The sequence below is a fragment of the Biomphalaria glabrata genome, chromosome 3 (assembly GCF_947242115.1).
Source record: "Biomphalaria glabrata chromosome 3, xgBioGlab47.1, whole genome shotgun sequence".
Lineage (NCBI taxonomy): Eukaryota > Metazoa > Mollusca > Gastropoda > Planorbidae > Biomphalaria > Biomphalaria glabrata.
This window is the reverse complement of record NC_074713.1, coordinates 53,994,440-54,009,250: the sequence shown is the minus strand read 5'-3', so window position 1 is coordinate 54,009,250 and position 14,811 is coordinate 53,994,440. Positions and strand designations below refer to the sequence as shown.

At 41.0% G+C, this 14,811-nt stretch overlaps 1 protein-coding gene across 1 annotated transcript; it reads right to left on the bottom strand.

Moving 5' to 3' along the window:
• Window positions 1-4,413: 4,413 nt before the first annotated feature.
• Window positions 4,414-6,156, bottom strand: LOC129925128 (zinc finger protein 493-like). Its single transcript, XM_056023506.1, has one exon. It carries the CDS (start codon window positions 6,154-6,156, stop codon window positions 4,414-4,416), a length of 1,743 nt encoding a protein of 580 aa, XP_055879481.1.
• Window positions 6,157-14,811: the final 8,655 nt, after the last annotated feature.

The window sequence follows — 14,811 nt, the reverse complement described above, 5'->3', positions numbered from 1 at the left end:
GGTGCCCAAGGATTTGACGTCTTTTAATAAGGTACGACGCCATGCCAGACGTGCTAGATGTGGCTGGCTAGATGTGGCTGACTAGATGTGGCTGGCTAGATGTGGCTGGCTAGATGTTGCTGGCTGGATGTGGCTGGCTAGATGTGGCTGGCTAGATGTGGCTGGCTAGATGTTGCTGGCTAGATGTTGCTGGCTAGATGTGGCTAGTTAGATGTGGCTGGTTAGATGATGCTGGCTAGATGTGGCTGGTTAGATGATGCTGGCTAGATGTGGCTGGCTAGGTGTGGCTGGCTAGATGTGGCTGGCTGATTAGGTGTGGCTGGCTAGATGTGGCTGGGTGGCTAGATGTGGCTGGCTAGATGTGGCTGGCTAGATGTGGCTGGCAGATGTGGCTGGCCTTGTTTTTTTTGGCTTTATTCTTTTCGGCTTCCATAAGTATGAGTGATTGTACAAACTCTCCTTCTTCCCTAGTGCTATTAAATGGGTTGTCTGAATCAGCCAGTAAAACCAGTGACTTGGCAGAATTTCAGTTATTGGTTAACATGCATGACTAGATGCATGACGCGTAAGACGTAATCATTTTTTTTAAAATAACGTCTATATTTTATAAGATAGGATAATTGAACCCTACTGTTCGTATTAGTATATTTACAAATAGAGCAGTGAGATTCATAACAAACGATTATTCACATTTGACTAGACTAGAGTAACACCTTTAGTAAAATCACTAAATTTAGAAAGCCTTCAGGAGAGAAGCCTCAAAAGTAAATTATACATAGATCACTGAACCATAATCTTCAAATGCAAAAACAAAATTTAATAAAATACTCAGAAAGACACAAAGATAAAAGTACATTCCTCGTTCCATATGCTAGGAAAAATTTGTACAAATGCTCCTTCTTCCCTAGTGCTATTAGGGCATGGAATGGGTTGCCAGAGCTAGCCAGGAAAACCAGTGACTTGGCAGAATTTAGGTCAAAATATAATATGCATATTAAAAAGGTCATAATAATATGCATAACGTAATTATCTTCTTTTTTGAAGTAACGTCTGTATTATATAAGATAATCATAACCTTTTTTAGAGAATTGAAGTCATTTGTTAACATGCATGACTAGATGCATGACGCATAGAACGTCTGCATTTTATAAGATAATCTAAGACATTCCTAGTAAGACAGTCACTTCTGACTATTCACCGAGTCCTTTCGCTGAAATCACGACTTCATACGAGCGTATGTGGTGTTACACTCAATGCTTACACAATTTAATAAAAGCAGCGAAAGACTATCTGGTATTACGCAAAAGCCGACAAATGTTTTATTAGACAAATTTTAGGACTAAAATGGACATTTTGAAATAATAAGTATCAAGTTATCTTATAATAGTTATCTTATAAATAATCTTATAAATAACAGACGTTCTTCAAAAGAGATGATAATTACTCACACGCCCAATGTATTTATGTAGCCATGTATGCTAATCAGTGGCATTAACTCGGCTAAGTCAATGATTTCCTTGGCTGATCCAAGCAACCCGTTCCATGTTCTAAAGGCACTAGGGAAGAAGGTGCATTTGTAGGAATCTGGATATTGTTCGCTTTTGACTAAAATTATTCTTATCCTTATATCACTGAATATATCCGAGAACTGTTATATGGTGACTACAAACTAGATTTATATTATTATATTTATTGATATCTAAATTTCTATTTCATTTATTTCCGTTAGTATTTCTCTTATTTCTTTGCTTATAAAGCGTTTCCTAAATTTTCATGTCGCATGCATTTCTAAATTGTTTCTAAATTGTTTGATGTAAGTAATTACTCAGTGAGTGGAGCCATCCTGCTTTGAGGTTAGCGCACATATTATAATTGGAAGTAACACTAGTTTCTGAGGGCCATATGTCGCGTCTTTTTCATATGAACTACATATAATCTAATTAATTAATCAACTGTAAATAAATATAATATTGTTTATCATATCTTATAATGGAGTTGATACCACAATCACCCCCCTCCTAAAAATAATAAAAAAATTGATGTCCAAACTACTACCCGCGGGCTGCATTCGGCCCGTGATGTGGTCCCAGGTCTTATCATCTGACCCTTGGAAACGTCTGAATACAGCTAATATAATGAAGCGGTGATGCGGTCGTGACATTTGTGTTGTGAATGCATAAGACTCTTCCCTCCACCCCCCGCCCCCCGGGAAGGGTTGCTTTGTACTGTCATAAATTAATTAATTATTTAAAATAAAGGTAAAGTTAATAAACCAAAATCTGAACATTTTTTAAAATTATTTATAAAATAGTATATAATAACATGACATGTGGATGTTATCGGAATGAATTGTAAGTATTATTCTATCATTTGATATTGTTATTGTATGTTGGGTTGTCAAACCGCACACCATAATAAAGTTACTGTATTTTGAAAAAAAAATAATTACGTTACTGGGTTACATTTGTAACACCAAAGAGTCATCCAGGTTTACGTCTAGCGTGCTGTTAATGTGGACGCCACCTCAATGTGGGAAAGTCTAATAGAGGGCGCAGGAGTCTCTACACCCTTGAGGCTAACCAAGCCCTGTTTCCCTAGCATTAGAGCCATGAAGCGAGTTTTTTTGGGTGTTCTGGTCAAGCCTGAAGGAACAAGACTTCTCTTCCAGAGGTGGAGAGAAAAACGACAGGGGGGCGGGGTGTTCAGGGCAGTCGACGATTCCGTCGCAACATCTGCTTCCAAAATAACTGTGAGTGGGAGCGTGTGTGTGTGGGGGGGGGGGGGAACGAGTGTGAGAGAGAGAAAGAAAAAAAAAGCGTATGTATGTGTGTGTGGGAGGGATTGAGTGAGTGTGTGTGTCGAGGGGGAACAAGCGAATGTGTTTTGGAGTGTAATTGTGAGTTTAATAGTGTGCGAATGTACGTGCGCTTTGTGTGAGTGAGCCCCGACTGTCATAAAAGTGACTCCGGGACCAAAGAGGACGTTCCTGTTATGGCTCCTTATCATTCCCCACCCTTTCTCTTCACCCCCCCCTTTCTTGGCCTTCCCTCCCCCCTTCTCACAACAGGGCCCTCTTGAATCTTCCCCTTTTCTTTCTCAAAAGAGACAGCCGGGATGTTATTATTATGATTATTAAAGCGGGGGGTACTTAGGCGCTATAATTACTCGTCCACTAATCTCGCTATCAGATCATCTCGGATCTCCAACATCTAGGGAGGGGCGCTACGACACGGCATTGTCTTACACGCCCCCTTTCCCTCAAAAACCTCCCTCGCCCCTTTTTCTTTTACGCCCCTCATCTCTATCCCTTAGGGGCTCAACACAACCCCCCTCCCTCCCCCCCAAGCTTCTCCTAAAATAGCTTAGGTTTTTCAAAGAAATGAAGATACAAAAATTGTTTCCCCCTTTGGTCAAAGTTTTGGGCGGATAAAAAAACAACGGTGGCGTAAATTGAGGGCTTCACCGTGACAAATCACCGGTAACATGACTGGATTGGTAGCCATGGTACCACTAGCACTGTGTCCCGGACCATACCGGTGTCTAGTTACTTAGACTATCATTAAGAAACTAGATCCCTTCAACGCCCTTGCTAGAGCGCCCCCCTCCGACGGTGGCTCCTGTTGGTGTGTCTCGCGCGCCTTGGCTTTTCATCCGGCTATTCAAAGTAGTCGGGTATTACCAACGGTTGGTTAAGTCTTCGGCTTACCGTGGGCGCTCAAAAGACGTGTGTGGGGCGTCTTAGGGAGAAACTAAAAACTGATGACAGTGGCGCCTAATAATTACGGCTGGTAACTTGGTTGGTGATGGCCAGCTAGAAGATCAGTGCGTCGGAGTGACTGGATGATGTTAATCCAGCTGACGCTTTCTATCCGCATAATATCCAGGAGATGAAGAAGCAAGACAGACAATGATGTGTCCAGAAGCCACAGAGAACTTTCCAATGTCTGCTTTGCAGATTTCACTCTTTGAAGAAAGAAAAAAACACAACATATACTTAAAATGAGCTTGCATAATGGCCGTGACATTGCACCTTGACCTTACTGGAATCGTATCATGGCCTTGATACTGACTCATCACCTTGATGCATTTGAAATCTTATAGATAGAATTACATTAATGTTAATGAATAATCAGTTGGGTATGATTCTCTGATGGAAAATTAAAAAAGCAAAAAGGTCAAGGTCACTTCTGCTACGGTATTATGTGTTGTCCATGTTGCTTCATTAATGCCATTTAGCTAAAGCTGTAAACAATTTCATCTAGGCGGAAACATTTAGGGGAGGGAGGGGGGGGGGGGCTGGGGTAATGTTTTTAGCGTATTGTGAAGTAGTGTCGCGGTGAGTTGTAGTAGATGGTCTAAAGCAAGGTGTGAGGCCTGACGAAAAATTGTACCGTTTCCTTTTTGTCTCTTGTCCTAAGTATTTGTGAAGGTACTTCTGAGTGGTACATGGCGTGAAGGTACTTCTGAGTGGTCCATGGCGTGAAGGTACTTCTGAGTGGTCCATGGCGTGAAGGTACTTCTGAGTGGTCCATGGTGTGAAGGTACTTCTGAGTGGTACATGGCGTGAAGGTACTTCTGAGTGGTCCATGGTGTGAAGGTACTTCTGAGTGGTCCATGGCGTGAATGTACTTCTGAGTGGTACATGGCGTGAATGTACTTCTGAGTGGTCCATGGCGTGAAGGTACTTCTGAGTGGTACATGGCGTGAATGTACTTCTGAGTGGTCCATGGCGTGAAGGTACTTCTGAGTGGTCCATGGCGTGAATGTACTTCTGAGTGGTACATGGCGTGAATGTACTTCTGAGTGGTACATGGCGTGAATGTACTTCTGAGTGGTACATGGCGTGAAGGTACTTCTGAGTGGTCCATGGCGTGAATGTACTTCTGAGTGGTACATGGCGTGAATGTACTTCTGAGTGGTACATGGCGTGAATGTACTTCTGAGTGGTACATGGCGTGAAGGTACTTCTGAGTGGTCCATGGCGTGAAGGTACTTCTGAGTGGTACATGGCGTGAAGGTACTTCTGAGTGGTCCATGGTGTGAAGGTACTTCTGAGTGGTCCATGGCGTGAAGGTACTTCTGAGTGGTCCATGGCGTGAAGGTACTTCTGAGTGGTCCATGGTGTGAAGGTACTTCTGAGTGGTACATGGCGTGAAGGTACTTCTGAGTGGTCCATGGTGTGAAGGTACTTCTGAGTGGTCCATGGCGTGAAGGTACTTCTGAGTGGTACATGGCGTGAAGGTACTTCTGAGTGGTACATGGCGTGAATGTACTTCTGAGTGGTACATGGCGTGAAGGTACTTCTGAGTGGTACATGGCGTGAATGTACTTCTGAGTGGTCCATGGCGTGAATGTACTTCTGAGTGGTACATGGCGTGAAGGTACTTCTGAGTGGTACATGGCGTGAATGTACTTCTGAGTGGTACATGGTGTGAAGGTACTTCTGAGTGGTACATGGCGTGAATGTACTTCTGAGTGGTACATGGTGTGAAGGTACTTCTGAGTGGTACATGGTGTGAATGTACTTCTGAGTGGTACATGGCGTGAAGGTACTTCTGAGTGGTACATGGCGTGAAGGTACTTCTGAGTGGTCCATGGTGTGAATGTACTTCTGAGTGGTCCATGGCGTGAAGGTACTTCTGAGTGGTACATGGCGTGAATGTACTTCTGAGTGGTCCATGGCGTGAATGTACTTCTGAGTGGTACATGGCGTGAATGTACTTCTGAGTGGTCCATGGCGTGAAGGTACTTCTGAGTGGTACATGGCGTGAAGGTACTTCTGAGTGGTCCATGGCGTGAAGGTACTTCTGAGTGGTACATGGCGTGAAGGTACTTCTGAGTGGTCCATGGTGTGAATGTACTTCTGAGTGGTCCATGGCGTGAATGTACTTCTGAGTGGTACATGGTGTGAATGTACTTCTGAGTGGTACATGGCGTGAATGTACTTCTGAGTGGTACATGGCGTGAATGTACTTCTGAGTGGTACATGGTGTGAATGTACTTCTGAGTGGTACATGGTGTGAAGGTACTTCTGAGTGGTCCATGGTGTGAATGTACTTCTGAGTGGTACATGGTGTGAATGTACTTCTGAGTGGTACATGGTGTGAATGTACTTCTGAGTGGTACATGGCGTGAATGTACTTCTGAGTGGTACATGGTGTGAAGGTACTTCTGAGTGGTCCATGGTGTGAATGTACTTCTGATTGGTCCACTCAAATAATGCGAAGCAACGGGGATTGTTTTAATAGCTGAGATTATGTCTAGCCTAAAGACTTAAGATCTAGATCTAAAAGTCTATTGAATGTAGCGCTAAAAGCGTAGACGTCAAGAGAGATCACTCATTCCTGGATACGTTTATACATTGTCTCCCTTGGCCCCATTCTCCTTATGATCCAGTGAGACGAATAGTATTGATACTCTTTATTTAGTGTTTTCATTCTCATATTAGAGATTTTAAAAAAAATACAACACTGATCTCTCTCACACCGGGGGCATATTCTTTAAAAATGGGGGGGGGGGCTTATTTGGGAAATATATTTTTTTTTTTTAGGGCAGGAGTCTGGGGGCGCCGGTTAAGGGAGAGCTGAACCCAGGGCTGTAACGCAGATGTGCCTCTTTCTCATGTTATTAGCTTTGTTGTTAGGACGCTCATCTCTCTATCAAAGCAATTATGACCCCCCCCCCCCCCAAGGTCTCGGTGTATTAAAACTACACAGAGTCCTTGTTCACCCCCCCCCCCCCCAACACTCTCTCTACCCCAAAGCACACCCTCCCCTCCCCTTGACAAGTCGTAGCTTTGTTACACTGAATAACAACATTGTGTTAAATGTTTCAACATTTTATGAAGTAAGGTCTTGCTGTGTGTTGGACATCAATTGATTGAGAAGTAATTAGGGTCAATAGGCCTGGATAAAGAGGTCAGACAGAGAGAGAGAGAGAGAGCGAGAGAGTGAGAGAGAGAGAGAGAGGTCCTAGCAGCTAGTAAAACTGAATAGATGTATGTAGAATATATCTTTTTAATGGAAAACTTAGTATCGATTGAAAAACCTGCTTTGTAATCTAAACTGAAAGCTGCTTTTATTTATAAATATAGTATTTATAAATAACGTCGTACTGTCACATGTCTTTCTGTCAAACATATTTCTGTCACATGTCTTTCTGTCACATGAATTTCTGTCACATGTCTTTCTGTCACATGTCTTTTGTCACACATCCTTCTGTCACACGTCTTTCTGTCACACATCCTTCTGTCACACGTCTTTCTGTCACACATCCTTCTGTCACGTCTTTCTGTCACACATCCTTCTGTCACGTGTCTTTCTGTCACACATCCTTCTGTCACACATCTTTCTGTCACGTGTCTTTCTGTCACACATCCTTCTGTCACATGTCTTTCTGTCACACATGCTTCTGTCACGTCTTTCTGTCTCACATCCTTCTGTCACACATCTTTCTGTCACACATCTTTCTGTCACGTGTCTTTCTGTCACACATCTTTCTGTCACGTGTCTTTCTGTCACGTGTCTTTTTGTCATGCGTCTCTCGCTTGTTATCTCCTTTACTTTAACTTCCACATTCGTATTTATAAATAGAACTACGACAAACCACGTGATTCCATCAGAATCTATTCAACCCACACAACCGTACCATCCTTCCACCTTTTCTCATGGCTACATTAGAAACAGGTACACACACACACACACACCATTACAAGCAGGAGAGAGAATATATAGAATAACTTAGACACCATCAGCAAATCCCATTTAAGATCTAATAGATGGCTGCCTGGTCGTGCGGTTTGCGCGCTGGACTGTCGTTCAGATTTATCGACGGTCGAGGGTTCAAACCCTGCCCGCCCCCATCCCCCGTCGTCCTGCGGGAGGTTCGGACTAGGAAGTAAACTATCTTCAACTCTGAAGGAACATCCGAAACATGTAAAACATTTTACAAAAAAAACATTTTACTAATGTTGTCACTTAACAAAAACTACAAATGTTATCTAGAAGTTATCTGCCCACAGCTTTGATTTTTCTAAAACTACTTCATTTATTAAAAAAAAAAGGTACAACTTCAACATCAATAATAGTATTAACAACATCAACAATAGTATAGTACTAACAACATCAACAATAGTATAGTATTAACAACATCAACAATAGTATAGTATTAACAACATCAACAATAGTATAGTATTAACAACATCAACAATAGTATAGTACTAACAACATCAACAATAGTATAGTACTAACAACATCAACAATAACATCTCCATTAGCAGCCACGACATCAGCAATTATTCATATATTCCTGACATTAAAAAAAAAAAGTTCAACAAAATCAACAGTACTATAACAACAGATGTGTCGAAAAACAAGATCAACAATAATATCAACATCAAAAATAAATTCTACAAAAAATATCATCACCATCAAAAAAACAACATCAACAATAGTATCAACATTATTTTGAAAATCAGAAAACATTATTGTCTACGACACTAAGAGCCAAATCTTATTTTTATGTCCATATCAACATTGTAATAATCTAATACAATAATCATTGCTAAATTGTTGCCTTAGTAATAATCTTCTTCTTCTAGTCAGTTTTTTTTGCTGCTGAGCTGTGAGCTCTTTTGCAGACTGCGCCAAGGAAAAATAGTGTGCTGTTTTTTGTTTCAGCTGTTCCACAGGGCCGTACCCTAATAGTTATTATAATATCTTGTTATGTAGAATAGACTTAATGCTTAACATTTTCTATAGGCGCCGAGATTGGACCAAAGCGCTTTGAGCTGGCTATAAGCATGAAAGTAGCGCTATATAAAAGCTATTATTTATTTAATATGGACTAACATTTACACCACACTGACTCACATCTACATCCCATTGACTCATATCTACATCACACTGACTCACATCTACATCACACTGACCCAAAACTACATCACACTGACTCACATCTACATCCTACTGACTCATATCTACATCACACTGACTCACATCTGCATCATACTGACTCAAAATTACATCACACATCACGCTGGCTCACATCTACATCACACTGGCTCACATCTACATCACACTGACTCAAAATTACATCACTCTGGCTCACATCTACATTCTACATCACTTTGGCTCACATTTACAGCCCACATCACACTGACTCACATCTACATCACACTGACTCACATCTACATCACACTGACTCACATCTACATCACACTGACTCACATCTACATCACACTGACTCACATCTACATCACACTGACTCACATCTACATCACACTGACTCACATCTACATCATACTGACTCACATCTACATGAAACGTCACACCGACTTAAGAATCACAACTTCTTCGCCTGTATCCTATTAAATGCGAAAGCTGTACACTTTCTAATTGCCTCTATCACGTGACCGAGTTAACACTAAAAGCATTTCTTTATTTCAATCGCATCGTCTTGAACGCCCCCGAGCCAATATCGTCTCCCCGCATCCAGCGCCTCCACACTAACTTAGACATCTAGAACGGTTAAACTATTCCGCGGGCGCCCTTCGGGAGCTACACATTAACGCCCCTATGCTCCTTGCATTAGCCGCGTTTAGCCAATAAGTCTCCCCAATAATCTTTACTTAAAAGTCTACGTCTAGGTCCTCTCCTCTTTGTTTCCGTTATATAGTGTCAATTGTACTGTAATTAATAGAAAAGGTTTAAGACGGCCTGTTTATTGTAGTGTAACAAGTGAAACTACATTTGCATATCAATGTAATGCATTAAAACGATGGAGGGAGTCCGTGATTGTGATTTCAGTGTTGGAAGGGGAATGAAGAGTTCTCCGGGGGGTTTTAGAAAATCTTTAGAAATATTTCTAGCATTGACATTTAATGATGAACAGCTATCTGATGCTGCTCTATGGTCTAGAGAACGTTTAGCTACTTGGAGACTGATGATCTCCAGTTCAAATCCCATTTTAATATTAGGTTAAACTGGAGCTGTGATTTGTGTCTAGAGCAACGAGCCAGGAAAATCATTTTCCCCCAGATTCCCCTACTTTAAGAATGCCCACAGATGTAATAGGACCAGAGAACACATTGCAGGCCGCAGAGACCAGCGCGAGTTCCGAGATTTCCTCTTTAGTTAGTCCCTTTTTCTTGAGTTAAGAAATACATTTCTGATTTCAGACCCTGGAACTTCCAAGTTTATTTTATTAGTCGCGTAGCAGTTGGTGCCTAAATTTCCTAAATTGAAGTTAAACGTCATGTTAATTAAATATATCAGGTGAACATGTCTATGAATAAGTTAAAAGCATAACTCAAAGACAAGCTTTAACTGACAAGATTACCAGTTTTCTGGTATTTTCTTTGCAGTCTTCACCAGGACTCAAAAGAAATGAGACAACAATCCAAAGAAAAACTTTCAAAAACTGGAATACGATGAGACCTCCTTACGACATTAACTCTTTGACACGTGACACTCAGATCTCTTAACAAGTAAGTTTTTCTCGCAAAAGAATTTTTGCTCGCTCTGTTTACACTAAGGAATCGACCTCATTCACCAATCGTAAACAAACAACATTTAGCCACGTGATAATATTGATAAAAAAAAACTAAAAAAAAAATTATCACGTGACAGCCTAAGTGGTTTACGTAACTTGTATAGAAGAGATAGAGAATCACGTAGCTAAATGGTGTTTGTTTACGATTAGTGAATGAGGTCCATCTTGCACGTACAATTTAAGATTCGTTTTGTTTTGTGTATTTCGGATTATTTTTTTTAATAGCGCCAATAACGTCTTAATAAAAACAAAGACTAGAATTAGAGAGCAGGTTGCAGCCCAATGCGGCGAACGACGCGAGAGACACTAAGTCTTAGAAAGTAAGAGAGATAAAATAAAACCAGTTCGTAAGTAAGTGTCTTTGGAGATAGTCATGTTAAGTTAAATCGAGAAGTTTTTGGACTTCAGTTTCTTTGGTTAGCGCGACGGATCCCTTCTTGCCGGATTAAATGTTTGAATTGTCCAGTCAGTCTACAATGTCTTATTTTATTGTTGGCCTTGCGCCTGTGTTCAGTTGGTTTGATGGAATTTGTTGTTACTTTCGCCCGAAAGGAAGGAGCGTAGTCAACTATTAACTCTAAACTGCGGAGAGGCTACCAATGAGCTGCTTAGATTTTGAGAGATATAACAGTGAAGCATTCAACATGGTCTGGCTACCAGTTCTGTCATTCGGATGGTCTCGATGGTCTCGGGTTCATACCCTGTCCGCTGTCATCCTCCCGTCGTCCTGGAGGAAGCATGGGCTGGAATGAACTTCAAATCTAAATGGACATTCGAAACATGTGAAGAGATTAGATCTTGATGACAGACATACAGACTTCAGACTAACACATTACATGCTTACACATTCTTACTCTTCCAAAGCTAAATTTACGATCTCAGACCTTGACCTTGCGTCTGCTTTTATCGTCCTATTCTTTTCTCATTGCTGTCACTACGTCGTTCTCTAGTAGCACTGGAGTTATGTTTCCTTTGGAGCTGTATCAGATTATCTCCCTTTTGTTACTCCCATCACTGGTTCTTAGTCTTAAACGCACGCACGCACACACGCACACACTCTGAACACACTGCCGTGTCACTAAGCCTTTCATCCCACACTCTCACACAACACACACATTACTCTCTTTCACACACACACACACACACGCCCCTAACACGACCAGACCCGCGAGTTTCTCTTTACCCCAGTGTCAAGCTCATCATCAGCTGGTCCGAGTAAATGATTACTTAATTTTAATGTCCCGAACAAAAGGGCGCCCGATGCTTCCTGCCCCCGCTGACAATGTCACAAGATGAGAAGGTTCAGTGGAGAGGGGGGGGGGTGGAGTGGGTGGCGCCGAGAAGAGGGAGTTAGAAGAGTGAGCGCTGCAAAAGCGTGTGATTGGAGAACAATAGGGGGCATGGATACCCTCCTTGTATGATGGGGGGGGGGGGGGAGTGCTCGCGGTTCGTCAACCGTGTCATCACGCTCACCCCCCCCCTTCTCACCCCCGCTCTCTTCAGTTCCGGGCACAATAAACAGTGGGGGTCGCCGTCCCGGGAGCCCAAGAGACCTTAATTGGGGGGCGATTTGTCAGAGGAGGATGCTAACGACGAAGGGCCGCCGAGTGTGTGCAAGATGGAAATGGGGAGACTGAGGCGCAGGATGGGGGGGGGGTAGCGGCGATGGTGCGGAGAGATATAATGAAAACTTTGAAAGCGGAAAGGGGCAAACCAAAAATTGAAGATCTACAAGGGATGGGTGTCGGGAGGGGGGGGCGTTATTCCGGAGAAGAATAGGCAACTAATGGACTGATAGTAGAACGGAACACATCGTTGCTTTAAAGCGTGCTAAGGAAAGTTGGTCTAGATTAAAGATACACACACTAGGAAGAGAGAGAGAGAAAGAGAGAGAGAGGGGGTGGAAGAAGGAGTGTGAGACAGAGATAATGAGGAGGAGCTTGTGTGTGACAGACAGACAGACAGACAGACAGACAGATCCTGTCCGAGGGAGTATGAGTGTTAATTATGTATATCTAGAGAGAGACTGAAAGACAGAGAGCTCGAGAGAGGTTGTGAAGGAGAGAAAAAGAGAGAAAGAAAGAGAGTCAAAGAGATGAGCAACAAAAATAGATTTTTTTTTTCTTTTACAAATTCGTGACAGGGGGAGATAATAATCAGAATCATAAAGGGAGACTATGCTAACAGCTCATCAAAAAAAAAAAAAAAGGGAGATAATTAACCACGTAACTAGACAGATTAAAATGACATGAAAGATCTGACAAAAACTTTTTGACGCAGTTCGCGAATCGAACCAAACCTTTAGCAATCTTGACAAAAGTCTTTATCCGCTTTATTCTAGTAAAGAAATTGAACCACACTGTCACTACTTTACTATAGGACACCATCTGGAGGGCAGGGGAAAGAGAGAAGACTGTATAGCGGTCAATCCAGAAAGTCACTTCTGTCTGCCCGTACATCGGCAGAGGGGACAAAACATGACGTCATTGCGGCTAGTGCCACAAGTCACATGTGGAGCCGTTACGAGAGTAACGCGTTAGGTGTTGTCAGGTTACCATTCCATGATTGTGACTGGCAGGGGATAAAGACTGGCAGCGCTCGGACTGTCGTGACGACATCACCAGGCCAGTCCGCTTTTTTTTTCCCCGGTGAATCTTTGTCTCACTTTAAGACTTTTAACCTCACTGAGGGGCAGCTATTTTACCAGCTTACATAGAGGCGCATAGGCGTAGACAACATGCGTAGTTTCAGATATATTGGGAGACTTAGTGTTAGTGGACCCGCCTCGGATCGCAAAGTGAGATTTTTTTTCGAACAACGGAACATCAAACAAAAAAACAAACAAAACAAAACAACAAATTTTACTTTTAAAAATCTGTTTTTAAAATATTTTTTTAAGAAAAGGAAGAATCAAAAGGAAAAAAAAATTAAACCGCTGAGAAGTATTACAATATATTTTTTTTTTAAATGTATACCGTGAAACTATTTCATTAATATTTTATGACACTCAATACATGGCCATTGAATTTGTTAATAACATATGACATCCATTTAGTTGAAATTACATTTCTAACAGAGTATTACGTTCTTTAATCGGGTATAAGATTCATTAACCTGTTATTAAGAATCATTATGTGAACATTACATTACATTAAACCAGGTATTACATTCATTAGTCAGGTATAAGATTCATTACATGGCTATGGGTATTACATTTTTAATAGAGTAACATATTCATTAACCAGGTATAGGATTGATTAATCAGGTATAAGACTCATTAAACGGGTATAAGATTCATTAACCAGTAATAAAATATATTAATCGTATCTAACATTCATTAACCGGGTATTAGATTAATCACATGGTCATTACATTTATTAACTGGGTATTAATATAACATTTATTAACCAGGTTTAAGATTCATTAACAAGGTATAAAACTCATTAAGAGTATATAAAATTCATTAACCGGGTATTAGATTCATAACATGGTCATTACATTTGTTAACCGGGTATTAGCTTCATAACATGGTCATTACATTTGTTAACTGGGTATTAGCTTCATAACATGGTCATTACATTTGTTAACCGGGTATTAGCTTCATAACATGGGTCATTACATTTGTTAACCGGGTATTAGCTTCATAACATGGTCATTACATTTGTTAACCGGGTATTAGCTTCATAACATGGGTCATTACATTTGTTAACCGGGTATTAGCTTCATAACATGGGTCATTACATTTGTTAACCGGGTATTAGCTTCATAACATGGTCATTACATTTGTTAACCGGGTATTAGCTTCATAACATGGTCATTACATTTGTTAACCGGGTATTAGCTTCATAACATGGGTCATTACATTTGTTAACCGGGTATTAGCTTTATAACATGGTCATTACATTTGTTAACCGGATATTAGAATCATAACATGGTCATTACATTTGTTAACCGGGTATTAGAATCATAACATGGTCATTACATTTGTTAACCGGGTATTAGCTTCATAACATGGTCATTACATTTGTTAACCGGGTTTATAGTCATAGCATGGTCATTACATTTGTCAACCGGGTATTAGCTTATAACATGGTCATTACATTTGTTAACCGGGTATTAGCTTCATAACATGGTCATTACATTTGTCAACCGGATATTACATGCATTAGCTGTGTATTTGACTCATTACGTTGCATTACGTTCGTTAACTGGGTCGAAACATTATTTAATAGTACAATGTATATTATACACGACATTAAT